Consider the following 20,650-nt stretch of genomic DNA (forward strand, 5'->3'; position numbering starts at 1 on the left):
GACCATACCTAAGCCTGAAGTTCCTTGTGCATTAGGGAAGGCATGATGTATATGACCGGAAGAATTAAAGGATTACAAAGAGCCTTCTGTGAAACAGAGGAACAGAAGAAGGGAAGGAAAAGCCCTCAATAACATTAACAAAAGTATGTTCAAACAGTACTATTCCCAGGCAAATCAGCTTTCCAAGAGAATTAATAATCAGATGTGAAAATCCTGAACCAGATATGACTATGGCTTTTAGCCATGTCCTTAGGGATTTTCAAAATAAAACAAAGGAAAGAGCAAAATCCTGAAATGAAATCTCAGTGTTACTCATATCACGTGCTAAAAAGCAGAGCAGAGCCTCTAAACATCTGAGCGCTGGCAAGCTGCTGAAGTATAAGAGCATCAACATTCAAGTTTATCATTGATGAGGTAAATTATCCATGACAGTAAATTATCCATGGCCCAGCAATGTGCCCTTGTTGCCAAAAAGGCCAATGGAATCCTGGGCTGCATAGGGAAGAGTGCGGCCAGTAGGTCGAGGGAGGTCATTCTCCCCCTCTACTCTGCACTGGTGAGGCCACAACTGGAATACTGTGTCCAGTTTTGGGCTCCCCAGTTCAAGAGGGACAGGGATCTGCTGGAGCAAGTCCAGCAAAGGGCAACTAAGATGATTAAGGGCTTGGAGCATCTCCCTTATGAGGAAAGGCTGAGAGAGCTGGGACTCTTTAGCCTGGAGAAGAGAAGGTTGAGGGGAGACCTTATTATGGCATACAAGTATCTAAAGGGTGGGTTGAAGGAGGATGGAGCCAGGCTTTTTTCAATGGTTCCCAGTAACAGGATGAGGGGTAATGGGCACAAGTTAGAACATAGGAAGTTCCGTTCAAATACATGGAAAAACTTCGTTATGGTGAGGGTGACAGAGCTGCCCAGGGAGGTTGTGGAGTCCCCTTCTCTGGAGATTTTCAAGACCCGCCTGGATGCAGTCCTGAGTAATGTGCTCTGGGCAATCCTGCTTTAGCAGGGGAGTTGGACTAGATGATCTCTAGAGGTCCCTTCCAACTCTAAAAATTCCGTGATTCCGTGAGGTGGCAAGTAGAAGACTAATATCCTGATCTGCAGTCTGATTCTCCTAAATTAGGTCATACGCTTTCTGTCTGTGTGCAAACCCAAGAGTTGGTAGGGAAGCACTTCTGACTTTCTTGTACTCTAACACCTGAACTTCCTGTCAACTATTAACATCCTGTTTCTGTTACTGTCAGAGCCGTGCAGGCACTTTACAGTCAGATCTGATTAGCACAGGCCAGGTGGCGTTATTTGATGGGTCATTATACGGTGAGTAAGCCTTTCTACTGAAATCAAGGCTCTTGACTAGTCCTAGGAGGGAGAGTTCCTGTTGTGTCAGCCTGATGCACGCACAATCTAGTCCTGCTTATGCTGCCTCTACGATCAATAGCAAAACTCCCCCAACTTCAGCAGAGATTCATGGAAGTATTTAGTTCTTGAAAAGTTCTCCTTTTGGTACTCTTGCTCTTGGGAGATGGTTGTCTTGGGTATATGGATGGCCTTGCCCTTTCACAGCGTTCCACCATCAAACATGAGAGTCCTGAGGTAGTTGTATTTGCAAAGAAATATTTAAATTATTTTCCCCAATAGTCTAGTGGCCAGAGCACTTACTTGCAAACAGATTCAGTGTTGGGAGAGGATTTGGTTCAAGTCCTTGTTGCCTCCCTCAGAGGTGAAGGTCCTGCGCTACAGAGGCTTCTGTGGAGGAGGGGAGGCACTTTGGTGTCTGGAGGCTGTGCAAACAGCAGTGCATCTCTCTGGGCTGAGCAGAGGAGAGCCGGGGAGGTCTGCAACCTGCTGCTTCAGTTGCTCCCCGTGCCTGAGAAATCCTGTGGTTTAGTCATTGGTCCAGAATTATTTCTGGACTTTAGTTATTCACTGTTAAATCCTTATTCCTTCTTCTATGTGCACTTAAGTCTCCAAGTGCTTAATTCCTTTTCCTGGACTTGCTTCTGGGTTATCAATCAGCTTCGTTTCCTAAAGTGGCTGAAGCAGACACCACAGACTGGAGTTTTACCAGAGGAGGACTAGCGTTTGCAAGTCTGAGCTCCAACTTGATCATATGAGGATATTTCTTTCATTTAAGCTGACAGTAAAATTAATAAAACTGGACCAGATTTGGAATATTGACTAGCTCATCCTCCTCAAACCTCTTAATATTGAACGATACAGAGCAGAAAACCAGAATTGATTTGTAAGGCAGAAACTGAGTTCAGTGAAAAGTTGATGTTTCCCCTCCTCCATCATCAATAACATTAGTAACTATTGTTTGATGATGCTTTTTTCCCCTTCTCAGACTTTAATTTCCTGGAGGATTTTATCTGACCGGTAAATTTAGAGGACTGTGAAATATGTTCTGTATCTTCAGTGGTTCTGCTGTAGTGGTTTTACAGTAAAATATGCCGTTTGTTATACGCTCTGTATGGAACAAGCCACTGGCTGCTCTGTTTAAATTTGTAAGTATTATATCTCTTTAAAATTACATTAACAGCAAACAGCATTACCACATGCAATTTAGCTGTTTAGTAGTTACCAAGAGGAGATAATATTTATGCCAGCTTTTTCATGGCAGGTCAATTATTTTGTTAGCACAGGCAACAGTATATTTGTATTGTGCAACTCTTCCTAGGAACTGAACTGTGCTGGAGGACAGGAAATCATGGGAAGCAGGATGGACTTGAATTAAAAGGAAGAGATTTGTTTTTCTTGTGTTTGGATGCCAGTGCCTGTTGAGCTAGAGTGTACAATCTGTGCTTCTCATTATGCAACTAAGTAAAAGGAAGACCTGCAAAAGATTAAAGTAAAAGTGAGTAGACTGTAGTTATTCTTATTTTGAGTTCAGTTTCTTTTTGCTTAATCAGTTTGGCATGGTGACATGTGGTCTCCACAGGTCAAACCTCTAGATTCTGGAACAATTTTGCAAGGTGCTGTTTTATGGAACTTCCTGAGCTGCACTTTGGCCAAACCTGTCCTAATCTAAATGTATAATGACCACCTAACTCAATAGAGAGTATTTAAAATTCAGCCACTTCTGTATGTTTTATAACTGGTGAGGTCAAGCTACTCTTATCATCTGCCTGCTACATAAAGACTTTATGACTCAGCCTGGGGGAGTTTCATAAATACTTTGCTCACGGTTATTTAAAAAGACACTGCCTTATGAAGATGTTTAATATGTGTCTCTTCCCCTTCCTTTTTTCCCTTCTACAATCAGCACATTATCTTAATTGCAGAATTGTACACTTAATGTGGATTAAGCTTGAATAAAAGAGAATGCAATAATTTCAGCTCAAGCGCTAGAGGCTGTTAAAACTGACCTGCAATAAGTTCAAGCTTTAAAAATTTGGACCAACAGTAGCAAAATTTGTATGGCAATTAATTAAGTGGCTTCTCCAAGTCCTCAATAAGGGCTCAGGCCTTCACCGTTGTCAGTGGAAACTGAACAGTTTTAGGCCTGTGCTGGATTATGTAACATATTGGAATGTTTGAGTAAAAAGCTCCAAACTAGCTGTATAATTGTTCTGCACTTGGGACTCCTTTTTTTATAACAGATTACAGCTGGCAAGAGAATTTGTGAGAACCACCTGTATGCCCTTGCAGCTGTTATTCCCTCTGTGCACTTCTTTCAAAACCAAGCAAATATTTTCTCTCACTCTCTTGAATGCATTACCTCCTTCCAAAATTTCACAGTCTTCCAGGATGCTTTCCAATCTCCTCTGACATGCTACAGCCTTCCCAGATTTCACACAGAATTCTCCTTTAGAGAAAAAACATTTTCTCTCAATTGCTTTTGACCTCTCAATTGCTTTTTTTTCTCTCAGTTGCTTTTGAGCTCCGTTTGATTTCTGTTGACCTCGCTAGAGATTGAATTAGGCCCTGTAAGAAACCCTGAAGATCACTGGCCATTAGTTAAACCAGGGATGTGCTTGAAGCTGGCCCTGCAGTGATTTTTTTTTTATTATTATTATTTTTTTGTGTGTGTGTGTTCCACCAATGGCCAGCATTCAAGCTACTGGAATTACACATGCAGTCATAAATTCACTCAAACCCTATTTATACCAGCTTGGAATATGCCTATGGGTTGTGTTTAGTATTTATATGCAATTGCCTTTGGGCTTCATCTGGGTTTGTATACAATATTAACAAATAGTGGTTTGTATACAGTGTAACTAGCAGACTGTAAGCAGCAGTCAGCTTTTCCTTTCACTTGGATCAGAAGTTCAGGTCTGGCAGATGTACTGTGGTATTTTAAACTTTAAGGAGTCAGAAGAGATTATTCTTCCCCAGTAGAAATGTCACTGTTAAAACCTATCTGTCTGGACTTCCAGTCCCAAAACATATTTTGGGCTGATGTGACGTGCTGCATTTTAAAATCGCTCTCTTCTTAAAACAGTATTGAAATTGCGTGTGAAATGAGATATGTAGGAGAGCAAGGAGAAAATAATATGTATGGCTGAGAAAGGCAGCCCTGGACTGTGTAGTCCTCACTTTATACTTAGTATACAGACATAGCTTTACCTGTACAATTCACTTGTGTCTTTTAATGCAGATTTGGAAGTCCTAAGCTATTTCAGTATCTGATTGAAATCGTCATTATATTCGCCTTGGCAATGAGCTTGTGTATGGTTTTGCATACAGTGCATAAATTACACTTATCTGGAAGAAAGATTACCTAAGTTTTATTAGTTCCAAAGCATAATAAAAAGATACACAGTGCAGGTTGTGCAGTTCCCATGGACTACTTCTTCCTCATTAGCCATATTTGTTTTAAAAGTAGATATAAAATAATACTTAGACATATGAGAAAATAATCAGAAAATACTTCTTGATAGATAGGCCTTTGTACTTTTATTCCCCAGAGTTAAAGGTTCTTCCTAAATACATGTGTGTATTACTGTAAATCTTCCAGGACTAGAGCATGATACCCATTGCACGGGTAAAGGAGTGAAGGCATGGGGAGATTTATACACTCAGAGTTTGAATCAAGAGATTTTTATCCTACTGTCAGAAAGATGTGGAATTTGTTGTGGTTAGAGAGAATAAGCCATAATGAACTAAAAAAAAAGCAAACCTAGTGGCCAAAAAAAGATGATACACGTTCTGTTATGGGCTCTGAAAAATAAGTCTAAATTAGCCATACAGTTAAAAGCTGGAGGGTGATTACAAGGTAAAGCAGTATGATATATATAATATTTTTTTGGCAGAGTCCAGAATGAAACAAAGGGTTCCTGGTGTCTTGGAAAGGGCTCTGTTCATGAGTCTGAGCTACAATGCTTCACTCAAACTATTTACAAATATTTTTTACAAATTATATGATGCAAGATTCCAGAATCACAGGGCAGGAGATAGTTTCCTTGTTTGGAGGTCAGAGTCCTAAGCCTCATTTCAGCAGCACTTCACCCAAAGGCTGAATTTCTCTTCTTTCCTATTTTCTTTTCCTATCCCAAGTACTTCTGTGGCTAACTGGAGCATCCGTTGTGCCTTACAGCTTCAGTGGGCCCTACTATTTCACACTCCTCACTCTCTGCTCCTAAAACAAAAGCTGTCCTCCTTTATTTGCATTTAGACTCCAGAGAAAATAGCTCTGACCAGTATGTACATGGGTTGTATTCATAAAAGTCAAGGTGAGAATAGAATATGGGCCGCTCTTTTGACTTTGCATATTAGAAGATATCAAGCATTCCCGGTGTGTTCTGTACTAAGTTAAAGTCCTCAAAGCTGTGTCTCCCTGGCAGAAAGTTAAAGACATTTAAAGTCTCGCCAGTGCTTGAGACCTTTACAACTGCAACACACAAATTAGGTGAGATATTCTTATTTAGCTCCCAAGGACGAGTGACTCTGCAGTCTGTTGAGGGGAAAAACAAAACAAAACAAACAAACAAACAAACAAACAAAAAAAAAAACAAAAAAAAAAAACAACAAAAACCAAACAAACAAACCAACCATCCCTTAATAACATCCCTTAATTATCAATCTAACCTGGACTCCCATCATGACAGTCAGTCTGGCCCTAAAGACAAACAAGCTAGCCAAGAAGATCATCTGCATCAACCGATGAGATGCTTATTGTGTCTGGCTTCTCAGGCTTTAGAGAAACCCAGGAATCACTGTCCCTGCGTGCAAAACCTTATATAATCTCTAAGCTTTCTTCTAGACCCCTGCTTCCCCTCTAGAGAAGTGATTGTCCCCCTGTACTCTGCACCGGTGAGGCTGCACCTCAAATACTGTTTTCGGTTTTGGGCCCCTCACTACAAGAAAGACATTGAGAAGGGCAGTGAAGCTGGTGAGGGGTCTAGAGCACGAGTCTTACATGGAGCAGCTGAGGGAACTGGGGTTGTTTATCCTGGAGAAAAGGAGGCTGAGGGGAGACCTTATCGTTCTCTACAACTACTTGAAAGGAGGTTGTAGCGAGGTGGGGGTCTTAAGTGATAGGACAAGAGGAAACAGCGTCAAGTTGTGCCAGGGGAGGTTTAGATTGGATATTAGGAAAAATTTCTTCACCAAAAGGGTTATCAGGCATTGGAACAGGCTGCCCAGGGAAGTGGTTGAGTCACCATCCCTAGAGGTATTTAAAAGATGGGTAGATGTGGTGCTGTGGGACATGGTTTAGTGGTGATTTTGGCCGTGTTAGGTTAATGGTTGGTCTCGATGATCTTAAAGGTCCCTTCCAACCTCAACGATTCTGTGACTCTATGCTTCAGCTATCCACTCCAGAAAGGAGTTAACTGCTTTTTACAGTGAGTTGATGAATTACAGCAACAGATGTATGCATATCGGTTGTTGAAAGTGTATACAAACTCAGTGTACAACAGGATGCTGAATGCTGTAAAACAGTTTGTGCATAAAGCTTGAGATGGTTTAGACAGCGCTGCCCTCTGGACCAGTAATGAATCCCCTGTAAGGTCTAAGATTTCTCTCATTGCAGCCACCTTCTTTCTCTCTCTTTTTTTTTTTTTTTTTTTTTTTTTTTTAGTGAATGGAAACTTAGAAAGAGGAATCATTTGGCATAACTGCAAATTTTAAAACAATTTAGTTGTAAATGCCATTGTACACCTGGACCTTTGTAATTAATGTCCATGTAATTAATGTCCACAGAGAGGAAAACTATAGCAAACTTATAGTGAACAAGCAGGTTGATCGTATGCTCTATTAACACAGCTCAGCCAGTCACTAGCTTTTTCTCTGCAACAACAGTAATGAGAAAATTTACAGCAGCCAGAAACTCTTGTATGAAAATGGTTATTACATTACCAAATGTGCTGGGCTGAGAATTCTGGAACTGAAATTATTACCGTTAAGAAAGGCACCATCTACTTTACATACAATTATACAACTATGGTACATGCCAAATACACATAGGGGATAGCTACATGGTACGTTGCAGAGCTGTGGACTACAAGAATGTAGCTTGTGCCCTGGACTACTGTGCTGTTATTCTGTCTTGTCTGTGAAAAGTTTCTGTTGGCTGCCAGTTTTACAGACACTCTGACAAGTATTTTCTCCTCTTCCTACAAAACCATAATTCTTACTGCTTTTCCCTTCTTCCCGCTTTTCCAAAACAAAAAGGCCTGTGATTGCCTAAGATAGTAATTTAGACATGGTACATTTAGTCACAGGACAGTGATGGATTTACCATTGATCACATAATTATTGAGTAACTGTGCGAGATTAGATAAGAAGATCCCTCTACTTGAAAAGGCAAATCCCTATTTCGTGGCTGAAAAAGGCTTGAGGTACTGAACTGTAGTTTCAGCTTTTTTTAAACAGAAAGAAATTGCTATGTAATAATTGTAAAGCTTTCATGGCTTATTTCATTTTACTTTTTATAGCTGGCCTTGTTGGGAACCAGCAGGGAAACCTGGGGAAGTGTTCACACAATGTCATTTAGGCACTTAATTTACAGCTCTAATTGCCCCCTAGCAGTTAGGAATCTGCCTCTGAAAGCCTTTCATTTGCACCTAAGTCAGCTGTTGAAAGTAGCTGTGAGCAACTTACCTGGTGAGAGCACATGGGAGTTTAAGGGGGACATAAAACCTAAAATAATCTCTGAAGTATTTGTCAAAACTATTTCTCAACAGATTGGGTATGTAGGATACATGCCAGAAGAGTCTAGCAAGCAGGTTTACTGTTTTTTATCTGGGGAGAGCTAAGAAAGTAGCTAGCAGCCTTACTCCTTTTCAGCATATATATATATAACTCAAATTCATCCTAGTGGTAATGTTAGAGATCATACCTATGCTACTTCGGTGTCAGGAGTTTATAGGACGTACCGGCTCCATCTCCAGATCTCTCTAGATTGCCTGGACAGTGGTGGCATACAGGCAGGTCAGGAAATAACCAAATGAGACTATTTCACTGAGCGTTACAAAATCTGTAAGCCTAAATCAAGTCTGTGTTGTAACATTTTGGGGAGAATGTTTCATGCTTACTTTTGTTTTCAGTGCTCTATCTGGGAACCAGACGTTGTTCAAATCCCAGAGAGGATACCTAAAATCTCACCCTGAAAGTTCAATCTGACTCAAATTCCAGTAATAATTAGTTTCTGCTGTAAGGAAGTTGATTTGGGGAAACTTTGGTTAGGGTGAAAATGTAACATAGTTATCAGTTTCAGTTTGAAGGACACAGAGGAGACTTGCAAATACTCTGCAGAGCTGGAAAGAATGGAGGCAGGGAAGTGCATACAATCTTGTATACACACTTTCAGTACCAAAACTGAACAGCATAGGCATGGTTTTAAATCACCCTCAACGTGTGATTTAGCTGGGGCTCTATCAAGTAAGAAATCTTCATGATGCAACCATAGCTCTTAGATTTAATTTTTAAAAGATACTCACTCTTATTTAATAATGTTATGTATAGAAAAGTTGATCTTCCCTGGAAATTGATTTCTCTGGAGCTAAGATTTCACTCCAGATGTTTGTACGTTCTGAAATGACAAACCTGTGATTGAATATGGCTAGTATTTTTATTTTTCCTGCAACATGTGTAAATGTTGTGACTAGAGTAGATTTACCAAGAGAAATAATGAGTCCACAGTATCCTCCCTGTGTCTTGCAAAGTGTCCTTCAATTCAGGATCCGTGGGAACAGTACAGTGCTGGGAACTCCTCCGCACTCCTGTGAGTTCATGCAGCTGCTGGCTGTCCTGTGTTAATGCTACCTGTAGGGTGCCTATCAGACCAGTATAGTAAAGCACCTTATTTTCAGTTTAAACTTCATGAAAGATGGGAGGGATTGGTGAAATTGTCTAAGATCTTCAGTCTAAGATCTTCAGTCTAAGATCTTCAGTCTAAGATCTTCAGTCTAAGATCTTCAGTCTAAGATCTTCAGTCTAAGATCTTCAGTCTAAGATCAAGGTAACTGAATTCAGAGGTTTCCTTTACAGTGACAACGTGTTCATCTGCTAGTACACTGGTAACTTTTCACTCTGTCCTGACTTAACCTGGGACCATTGTAACCAAATTAAAGGATGGCTTTATAGCTACATTGAAAGTACAGACTTTGAGATTTGATGCCACTTGTGCCTTCCTTCTAAAGCCATCTCCCTATCCCCTGTTGTCTGATTCTGCTGATACCACCGCTAAATGTCCCAGGATTCATCATGGTAAAGCCAGCCTTTACTACTGTCTCCTCTGAAAATTTAGTAATTATTTTTCCTATTTGCTACTAAGTTCATTCTTCTCCTTTCTCATCATTACGTTCATTACACACATTCACCTGTGTATGTATTATGTGTCTTGATTGTTGAAACCACTTATCTCTTTTCTGCTACTCAAAGTCTGCAGTAGAGTATCAGGAGGCCAGTTAGCAGTAGAATAAGGAAGGGCCTAATAGTTGTTTGCTTTTTTAACAGGATGTCCATTTATACTATGAAAAGCAACTAAAACAGAGCACAGAAATTCCAAGAGATTTGACAGCATCTAAGTAAAGGCCTAAACTACTTATCCCACTTACCTATCCAACTGGGTGCATCTTTCCAGGTCTTTTGTCTGTTTGGCACGCACATCTTATTTTAGTACAGTAGTTACAGTTTCTTCACTATCTGCATTTGAATTACCTGAGAAAGGGAGGAACTCAATTTATACCAAAGTCAGATTCCTCTCCTTTCCCAATGTGCTCGACTGAGACTGATGATCAAGACTTTCTTCTTTCCTCTCTTGTTACCAAGCTCAATAAGTCCTGGGTGGTGACCAGCTCACCTTACCTGAAAGAAGCCAGCCTTGTGCTCACTCCTATTCTGTTAGGTAAGGAGAAAAAATGTCCCAGCATCTACTTGAGGGCTTTATTTCCTTTCCACCTGCAGTCATGCCATGATGCTATTGTAATCCTAAATGGAAAGAGAAGTGTGACTGGCTGGACGTGATGATCATCGGAAAAGATAAGTTGCATTGTAATGCAGCCAGTGTGTTAACTCATGAAAGAACACAGTAAATTCTTCAGTGTTTGACATCCTTCAGTTGGGATTGGATGTCTGCCTAAAAACTCTACTAAGTTTAATTACACATAACTAGTTTTGACAATGTTCACTTATGCACCAGGAATAACTTCTGCACTGCAGAAAATTCCTGGTGAAACTTCTGAGGCCTTTTTTCATCAAAAGAAAGTCAAACTAGATGAATGTATCTTCTAGCCTTCAAATCTTTATGGCATGCAAAGATGCTGTAAATTATAAGTGAAGGGGTTTTGTGGAACTAATGTCCCACCAATGATCACTAGATCTGATCCACAAATTGCATTAAGCTAACAACACTGTGTGTACATCCCAAGCCCACGTGATACTGTAAGTGCATAGGTGTCTGGGTCAGAGTGTCCTCTCAGGCATCCCGGCACCACTCTGGATCTGCCTATGGAATATCTCACTGTAAACCTGAGCATGTTTTGGCCCGCTGTATGTACTGACAAGTACAGGCTGTAGAACTCAGAATTGTGTAAACAAGGATACTGTTAAGATTAAACCAAATCACTCTTTCCTGTAACAGGAATAGAACTAAAAAGGAATTAATTATGTTGGGAAGAAAGAGACATTTCATGAGTATTTCTATGAAAGAAGTGATAAGAGTTTGGCAATTGATAAGTGTGTAAGAAGCCTCTGATAAAGAACACACTAACCGTGTAAAGAAAGTTCCCCTTTTTTACCACTCAGAACTTTACTTCCACAGCCATGTCTGGAGGGATTATGCACACCTACAAACACAGCACGGTGGCCAGTGGATCTTATTCAGCAAAATAAAAAAAGACCAAATCTGCACAGTTACTTTATTTTGGTTAGAAGGGAACAAAAACCCAAAACTCTGTTAGTGAAGATGAACCTTTGTGCTCACAAGCAGAAGCAGGGCAGGCAGTAGTGATTCACAGAAGGAGACAGAACTCTTAAAGAGTGATGACTGGATTTGTCATTCTTTCACACGGCTGGGAGTTACAAAAGATATACCTATAACTGAGATTAAAATAACAACAGAAAGGTGATCCTACTTTGCCTTGCCGATATTATCAAGAGGAGCAGAATGAAGGAAGCTGAGCAAACGTGGCTTGTGGCATGGTTATCTATTTGCTTTATCCTATTTGGCTGCTCTTCCATCCTCACAATATCTGCTCCTCTAATACCTGAAGCCTATAGGGTAATTGCTTTGCTATGCACAAGCATCATCTCTGTCATTCTTGTCTTCAATAACGACATCCACAGCATGTTACTGAGGTCCAGACACAGGAGAAATACTTTTAGCGTGTGACTAACTCACCCATCTGTCAGTCGGGAGTTTATATTCTGACTCTTTGGCCTTTGCTGCTTTGCCGTTCTTGAGCAGTGGTTACATGTTGGGATGGGTGGGAGAAGTTGGGCTTTTCTTTATGCTCCCTGTTGGCTTGTGTTTCTGTTATTCCATGGTGACACAGAGCAAATTGGACCCAGGTGTAGCAAATTTGGCTGCTATGTTGGAAAACAGCTGTGGAAGAAAAAGTCAGGTACAGTGACAGGATCTGAGCAGAAGTATGACAACAGACAAGTTAGGGACAATGAAAAGTCTTGAACCGTGCTTCTTTGCAATTGGGAGAAACATCCTGGAAACCTACTGCACATGCAGTTGTTAGCTTACACTTTGCACAGAAAGCAACGTAGAGTCTGAATTAAGTCACTGTTACACAGCCTTTGTCTCAAAGCTGGAGTTAATGAATAAACACATTGCTCTCACAGCTGTCAGCACCATGAATGGAGAGGTGGAAGGAGAGCCAGGGACTGAGTGACAGCCCAGCTCAACAGAAAGGGCTGACGCTGAATCTGAAGGAGAAGGTTCAGGAGGGGGATGCACTGTTCAATAGAGGCTTAAGTACAAGCTGGGTGAAGAGTATTGATGGCTAGATACCGTCAGTGTCTTGCCCTAGGGGACACTTTTTTCTTGACTGTTGAAAATAGCATCAGTGCTGACTGCAGCTGAAGCTTCACTTCTTGTAAATGACTCCTATCATAACAGAATTAGTGTGACCACAGCTTCACAGTGGGTGAGGTTATGCTTGTCATTCAATAGGCTCCTATTGAGCATTCAGTAACTTCATGGCTCAGTTAACCAGGTTGTCTGAACACCTATAGTTCTATTAATTAGCTCTATTTCTTAGCAAGTTTTTTACAGCTGCAGCAGGGTATGTAAGTTAACCTACTTGGAAAGCAAATGTGTGTTTCAGTTTTCAAAAAGCGAGGAAGCCTCAGTCTTGCTGCTTGTACAGTCTCAGGAGCATTGCAGTGGAGCAGGGCTGGGTGGTGTCCCAGCAGGACCCTGCTGCACAGTTCCCACCCTGCTGCTCTCTGTGGGACAGAGACCCCCAGGGTCCTCGCGAGTGACACAGCCATGCTGCAAATGGTTTTATTTTAAAACTGTCTCTTCCCCACTAACTATAAATATTGCAGTTTCTTCAGAAAACATGGCTTTGCTCTGCTCCTGAGCACAGCTCAAATTCTTCTGTAGTCCTTTACCAGATTGACTGTTTACTTCACTTTCTAGCCACAGCCAGGAGTGAAAAGGTCAGAGGAAAGAGCTGGGCAAGAGGGGGAGGGAGTGGAAACACCACTCTTCGTGTACTATTTAGCAGGGAGGATTAAAATCACTGCACTGTTGTGTGTTTCCATTGCTTTAGGTGCAGAATGCAGCAAATTCCATATTTGACCTTGCTGGTACAGAGGATGAGAGAATTGACAGTTGGAATTACTGCAGAAATCTTCAGTAGACTCCTAGTATGCCCCTTAGATGTATGCAACAGAGTCCTTAATTCAGTGCACACAGGTAAGGAGACATTTTAGAGAGCCCTTTATTAGCTCTTACAGAGGGCAAATCAGAGTGACAATGTGAACACACATACTGTGGTTAGGATTTCTTAGTTGCTTTGGAGCAACCTACATATACCTGCTAGAAAGAGGATCTGCCTGGCCACTGCATATGGCTGTGTGCTGGGGAGAGAGAGAGAGAAGGAAAGGAAGGAAAGGGAAGAAGAATAAGGCAGGTGAAAAGATACGTAGTTTAAAAATACAAGCCAGCTTTGTTTCCTCCTTCCTTAAGAGACCTTTTATACAATTCTGATCTTCTTGTCCTTATTTATAGTTTTGATTATATTTTTTCTGAGCTATCCCTCATTTACATTTCATATTAAAGACAAGATTAAGTTCACGTAGGAGGATATGGATCATTTCTGTTAAACTTACTCTAAAGCAATAAAAGGGAGAGAGAAAGTAAGTAGGTTTGTTTCTGCCAGGAAGAAAATGAAACGTGCTTTTCATTCCGTGCTTCTCAGTGGGAAGCCCCTTACCATATATCTAAGTTTAGTTTTGTTTGCTTTTATCAGGGATAGTGGAGAACATTCTAAGCTACATTGTGCTTGTTCTACCACTAATGCCATCATGTCGGCACTCATTTATATAGCAAGGCAAGAGTCATTAGTTTGAGGCCTGAAGGGTTAAAAGATAATACAGTGTGTTGATGGGAAAAGAGGACTGGGAAAGGGATAACAATCTCTGCTGACAGCAAACCAGTTTGGCAGCCTTCACCCTACAAAGACTTCTTTCTTTTTTTTTTTTTTTTTCTTTCTAATTTAACTTCTTAAAGCTGTTCACGTTCAGGCAATCCTTTGCTCTGCTCTCTTATCTGCTGCATAGCACAGTATTCACTACTTCCCCTATTTATATACTTGCAGCTGCTGTGAGAAAATGCATCATTCGGCAACTAATTCCAGTTTTAGAATTAAGCAGAAATGTTGTCTGCTAATCTCAGCCAGGGATGTCTGACAAGGGAATGGGAGACTGTTAGGCAGGACCAATCCAAAGAACACTTTTAGGGAAGCAGCATAGTAAAGGGTCACATGATACTGCCTGTATGTTCTTTCTTTTTCCCTTTTTCACAATGTCCAGTGCACTGTGAATGATCCTTAGTCATGTTTGAGGAGGAAGCCTATTTATTCCAAAGAAACATCAATGATGTAAGAGCTGAGTTTGTAGAGTAAATGATATTAAACAAATTATTCAGTAAGGAACACTATATAACATGTACTTGATGTTTCCGAACAGTGGCTTTAGCTTTAAAAGGGATGTGAATTACAGTAGAGGGAGAGACCTTTTATCTTCCAAACTCTAAAGATGACTTCATTTACTGCTTACAGTTACTGTAAGCACCATAGATCTGTGCTGATAGAGTACATTTCTGTGAAAGACTCTGTGCCTTCTTTGAAGTGATTTGGTTCAGCTGGTTTTCTAAGTCAGCTTTTCATGGATTTCAGGAAATGCTTGGGGGAGGGGAGAATCACTTTTATCATAATGCAGGTGACATTTTGCCAAATTAGGCATCTCAAGTCATTCACAGTTACAGCTCTATGGAGCATTGATTTTGCATTTTATGAGCAGATAGGAAATTGGTGAAGGCACCATTGGGTTTCTACAACTGGCATTACAAAATAGTCCCACATATTTTAACTTTCTCTGAATGCAGTTTAGCCACTAGAAATTACAGCTGCAAATCTGTAGGCTTACGCTCCCTGGATCCTGTCATGGATCTAAGTCTCTGATTCTTTTAAAATATCAAGTCTGCTCTGTAAATCAGCAGGAATTTAAGACAAGAAACACCTTTTTTTGAAGTCTCAAGATGCCTGCACCTTTGCCATTTTGCATATGCCAATTTAAAGCAAGAACTAAGCTATCCTTCCCCCAACGCATCATAATGATACAGTGTTCACGGCCTTTTGAAGTGTGTGAATGGCACTTCTGGACAGTTTTATTTTTCCCCACTGACGTTCATGTGGTTTGGTTATGTCAGACAGCAACATCTTCTCGCTTAGAGCTTTGTCACTTTTAATAGAAATAAGGCAGGCAAGCCAGAGTTGGTGCAATTAACTCAGCCAAGTTCGCTTCACTCTTTCAAAAACTATGCATCGCTGTAGTTGTAACACACTGTTCCTGCTTTTATGGATTTAACAGAGAGCTAGATTCCTGGGCAGATTCATTGTGGGTACATTTTCTACTCGCTTGCATCATTCTATTTAGGTTTTTGGGGGCAGGAATCCTCTCTATGCTGGACTTGCATTAAAATAGGCTAGTTCAGTAGGGCAAAGAGCAGGACCTGGAGACCTGGCTGTTGTCTGCACTTATACAGTCAATTAGCAGTTAAAGTTTGGCAGCAGGATACGTACCAGAGCCTTTAAAACTAAAAACAGAGATGCAATTGTTTTTAAAAACTTTCACAATAAAGTTTATTATGTTAATATCATTAAAAATATTATAAAATAATAAAATATTCTGCTTGGCAGAAAAATTATGCCAGGGCTTTAAAACCCCAGGTTTGTGCAAACAGTTTTTGTAAACATAAGAAGTCAAGTGTTCAAGTTCCATCCCAAAATACAGTAAATTGCTACAAAAATAAGTTTGCTCACTGTCAAACATGTTTAAAAACCCAGGAAGCTGGATTTCTATACACACCTCTCACACGTCCCTATACAGTTAATGCTGTACTTATATCTGAAATGGGAAGGATTTCAGATAGTCCTTTAAAACAGGATTGAGTGGGATCTGGTTTAAGTTCTCTCTTCCAAAAGTCTTCACAATACTCTTCCGGCAGAGCTCCTGCAGGGGCTGCACACGGACTTTGCGCAGGGGAGTAACCAGTACCTTCCTCGGGGAGCTTAGGTAATGTTCCAGCAGCTTAAAAAGACAGTCAAAAGTCTCTTTGCTGCCATCCAGGCTGAAACGCCCAGTCTGAAAGTTTATCCGGATGCTGGTGGGCCCAGTCGCAGTCTTAACACTGATGGCAAAGAAGCAATTCTTTTGTGTGCTGTCCCTGATGAGGAAGGTGCCCTCGGGCTCAGACTTCAGCTTCTCATGGGCATCACTGACAGTCAGAGGTCCCCAGTAGAAGCCACAGGCATCCAGCAGGCTGCTTGCTCGAGTGATGCTACTAAAATCCGCTTGTGAGCGAAAAGTTCGGAAGTGCGTGTTGCTGTGTGCCTGCACAGTGCTGGGCCGGCCGGGGCCGTGGTAGCCTCGGGCCTGTGAACGATCCCGTGCTGGAGGGTCAAGTAGACATCTCGGGTCTGCTGCAACTGCATTATCTGCTGACACCTTGCTGTGCGCTACCATCCTACAGCCTAGGCCAGCGGATGCGGTCTTCCATAGCGTCAGAGGCTACGGCAGGGCAGCTTTCCAGCAGCTATTCTGAAATGCCAAAGAGAGACACAATGTTAGATCCCCAGAGAAAAGCAGCTGCAATCTCTGAATGACCAAGTCTTCCATTCACATGCCTCCCACCCATTATAAAATAATAAAATATTCATTTGCCAATTTACACCGGGCAAACAGCTCCTCGCTTTCTGACAAGATTAGCAGTCTCTCACTATGGCAAAGTCCAAAGCTCCAAAAATATTTAGCAAGGATCATTAGCAGCTACAGAGAATAATGCAGGTTCCTTGCTATGAGCTCACAGAAACGTATTGGGACCTAAAGTGACCCTCTCAATGAGAAGTTCTCTCATGCGCACTCCATCCCATTCTCAAGTTTTAGAGAACAAAGCAACAAGGTTTTACAACTGAGTTACCAGTTCCTCTGTACCTCCCTCTCTGCCTTCCCCAATCCCAACTGAGATGTCAGAACTCAGACAATATCATTATTTGGTGCATTGTGTGAAAAAGAAAGCAGGTGAAGGAAATGTAAACTCTGCAGCTGGGCATGTCTCCGGATAATTGGGGAAGAGGGTGAGGTGAATAGATGCCATTGTGCGACTGAAGTGTAACTTGGAAGGGCAGCCTGTAACACTGCCAATTTACACAGTAATCCTAAAACTACTTTCCTCTCTCCTGTTAACCTGAGGCTCAGCCATAAAAGGCAATTTCCCATTCTCCCAACTTTCCCTTGGGACAGCAATGCTACAACTTCACTAGCTTACACAAATCAACCTCTATGAACCCTTAAAGCATTACTCCTCAGTCTCTCTCTCTTTTTTGTATTACGTGCACTTTAAGTGGCCCAATCTAAATTGCTTCCTATTGATATATCTTTCAGCATGAGGGACTAAATTCATCCCTCGTGTTACTTCAAAGGAATTAGCAGTGCTGCACCAGGAATGAGTTTGGCCTGAAATGTCTGCCTCTGACAGTGTGGTTCGATACATCTCCGCTGGCTGCCTTGACCTTACTGGCAAGCATAGATTTTAGGATTTATCCCTACAGTCAGATATAGATCTGCAGCAGAAGCTTGTTGAGAAACCTTGAAGTATTCTCAGAAATGAATCCCTCGGCTATCTTACGGTTCAGGGTAACATGCTAATGAGGATTTCAAAGAAAGTACACAGCTGGATTCCTGTCTGTGCTAATTTAACAACTTGATGTTTGGTTTCATTTAGGGCATGTTACCTCCTGAAAGAGTGAGGAGGGTTGTAAAATCTTTATGCTGGCAAATAACAGGCTGAAAGTAGCACAGGGCTTTCTTTACACAGCAGAAGGAAACTGATGTCAGTTTTTCCAATTACTGGGCCAGGATTATCGCTCAGGATTTAAAGTTAACAAAAATTAAATTTCAGGGCACACTGGGGAGAAATAACCACTAAGCCCGAGATCTAAAAAACGCAGGGCTCCCTAGCGGAAGGCGTCCATCGCCAAGAGAGAGTTCGTGGTGCCTTTCCAAAAGGGGCACGGAGCAAACAGGGGGAACGCCACTCTTCAGAGCCTGAAAGCCAGAGCAGGCGCCCGGTACCGGGGTGCCTCGTCTCCGCCGGAGCAGAACGTTCGGCGGGGGACCGGGACCGGCCCCGGCTCGTCCCGCCGCCGCCGCCCGCCGCGCTGCGGCCCGGGGCCGCTCCGGTTCCGCCGCCTCGCGAGGGTGCGGGTCCTGGGAGGTGAGCGGTGCCGTGCTGAGACCACTGCGTCTTCGCTTTATTGTTTTTCCCGCTATTTTATACCAGGCACGAGAGCTCCGTCGTGAGCACGGACATTGAGCCAAAAAGGGAGGAAAAAACCCACATAAGTGGGAAAAAAAAAAAAAAAAAAAGGCAAAAACCCCCAAAGCCGCCACGCTCTTGCAAAACAGGCAGGCAGGGCTCCCTTGTCGCGCCTCGGAAATCTGACCTCTTCTAACTGCGGCGCAGGAGCGTTCCGATGCGGTTCGCGAGGACCCCGCGGGACAGAGACCCTCCCTTACCTTCGCCCGGGGCGCCGCGGGTGGGGGCCGTCCCCGGAGCGCGCAGCATACGCGCGGGCTGCGGAGAGAGAGGAGAGGGGCCGGCTGCGGCGGCTAGTCCTGGCCCCGGCGGCTAGTCCTGGCCCCGGCGGCCGGCTGAGCATCCTCCGGGCGGGGGCCCTGCCTGGCGCCGCAGCGAGCCGGGGCTCCCGCGGGGCGGGCGGGCGAGCGGCACCTCCAGCGCTCTGGCCCCGCTCATCGCCTCTGCTTTCTATTTAACGCGGCGGCGGCGCTTTTCTGCCCGCGAGCTCCTCCCCTGCCTTCTCCGAAAGCACGTGGCCGCCGCTTCACTTTCACTTTCCGAATGAGTCACGGTGAGGACGAGCCGAGCCGAGCCGAGCCGAGCCATACCGAGCGGTGCCCGGGCTCCCCGCCGAGCGCGCCCTGAGCCGGCGCTGCCCGAGCGCCGTGGGCAGCTCCCGGGGGGCGGAGAGGCGCTGCCCCCGCTGCGGAACGCCGGCGGTAGGCCTGCCCGCCCCGCTCCGCTCCGCTCGGCCGCTGGCGGTGATCTCCGGCCTCGGGTGACCCCGTTCCTTCTGCCCGACTAAATCTGGTTTTACTCTTTTTTTCTTTTTTTCTTTTTTTTTTTTTTTTCTTTTGACAGCCCCAGCGAGGCGGTGGTGCAGACGGTGCCCCTGGGTAGCGGCAGGCAGTGGGTGCAGGGTGAGGCTGCCCTGGCCCGGCAGGAGGTGCTGCCCGGGAAGGCCGTGCACAGGAGTGCGCTGAGGGCAAGGGGAGGCGAGGGGACACTAGAGGTAGGTGAGTAACAAGGCTCTGACCTGGTAGCTGGCTCAAAACGTGGGAAAAAAAGGCAAGAAAAGCAAGCAACCAACAAACGCGGGAAGTTTTAACATGAAGATAGCTGCTCTCATGTTAGCATGCACAGAACAGGTGAGAGGACTTAATGTACAACTTAAATGTCCAAGAAGGGGAGCAAATTTAGACCAATAATAATTTTAAAGTGAGAAAAACGTTCAGAGAAACCTGTGATCCTTCCACTGAGAGGACTGTGCAGACATTACACTGGGTTTTGCATTCTCAAAACAGAATTTCCCTGGGGTTTTCTACAGGGTAATCAGATTTAAAAGTAACTGTTCATATCCCCAGCTGTATTTATAACCTTGCCAGCAGCCAGCGCAGGAAGCTTGGGATTCTGTGCTGCTCACCCAGAGAGAGATTTGAAACTCAAGTACCAAACCAGTGTGCTCCCTTAAGCAGGCCCCAGTAAAGTGGGCTTTCTTCCAAAGAGGATGTATCTTAAAGTAGTAACCAACACCCGTTTAAAAGGCCAAGAAGTCCTTCTTCTGATTATACCTTGTCTTTTTGGAAGCCGAGTGCCCTAATATGTACCTTGTGCAGTAATTCATCTGCATAGGCCTGTGCAAAAATACAGAAAACTTGTGACAAATTCCACTGACTCTTGAATCTGGAATGCATACATGAATGTATTGCTTCCAGAGCATGTGTGGTTGGGGGCATGCAACATACAGGTTTTGCAGCCAGGGTGCTTCTTTACAGCAGGAGCAGAGAGAGGATGTTTTTCCCCTTGCAGTCAACATGATGTTTTGTGACAATGAAAAGGAAATGTTTCTGTCAGATGATTAAGGGGACAGGGCCTGGCAAGGACTTGTGAGTTGTCCTTTGGGATGAAGTTGAGGGAATGTATTTCCTGCTTTGAGACTGAGTATTCTTTTCAAAAACCAGTGTGGTCACAGACTGAATTAACCTGATGGCAATTTAGTGATGTGCAGCCAGTGTACAGTAGGTGAATCTGGAAATACCTGATGGTGCTTTAGCCACCAAAATTTACTGCTTATGTTCTGTCACGTAATGGTATAGTTGTCATGAATTTGGAGAAGCAGAGCTGATCATTAAGATCTGGCACAGAGATTCACTTTGTGCTCAGAAT

At 43.0% G+C, this 20,650-nt stretch overlaps 1 protein-coding gene and 1 long non-coding RNA gene across 2 annotated transcripts in view; one reads left to right on the forward strand and one right to left on the reverse strand.

Annotated features, from left to right (window-relative positions):
- LOC309677763 overlaps window positions 1-19,358 on the forward strand; it is a 29,005-nt gene extending 9,647 nt beyond the window's left edge. Inside the window, exon 5 of the long non-coding RNA XR_014269711.1 lies at window positions 19,346-19,358. This is a non-coding gene — a long non-coding RNA (uncharacterized lncRNA). The remainder of the gene's footprint in view (window positions 1-19,345) is intronic.
- On the reverse strand, window positions 15,754-18,981 carry SOCS1 (suppressor of cytokine signaling 1). Its single transcript, XM_082490619.1, has 2 exons — window positions 18,703-18,981; window positions 15,754-16,725 (listed from the first exon to the last, which is right to left on the reverse strand). The coding sequence occupies exon 2, from the start codon at window positions 16,648-16,650 to the stop codon at window positions 16,027-16,029; it is 624 nt and encodes a 207-aa protein (XP_082346745.1). The 5' UTR covers window positions 16,651-16,725; window positions 18,703-18,981; the 3' UTR covers window positions 15,754-16,026.
- Window positions 19,359-20,650: the final 1,292 nt, after the last annotated feature.

The sequence above is a fragment of the Vanellus vanellus genome (genome assembly GCF_965231255.1).
Source record: "Vanellus vanellus genome assembly, chromosome: 14".
NCBI classification, from domain to species: domain Eukaryota; kingdom Metazoa; phylum Chordata; class Aves; order Charadriiformes; family Charadriidae; genus Vanellus; species Vanellus vanellus.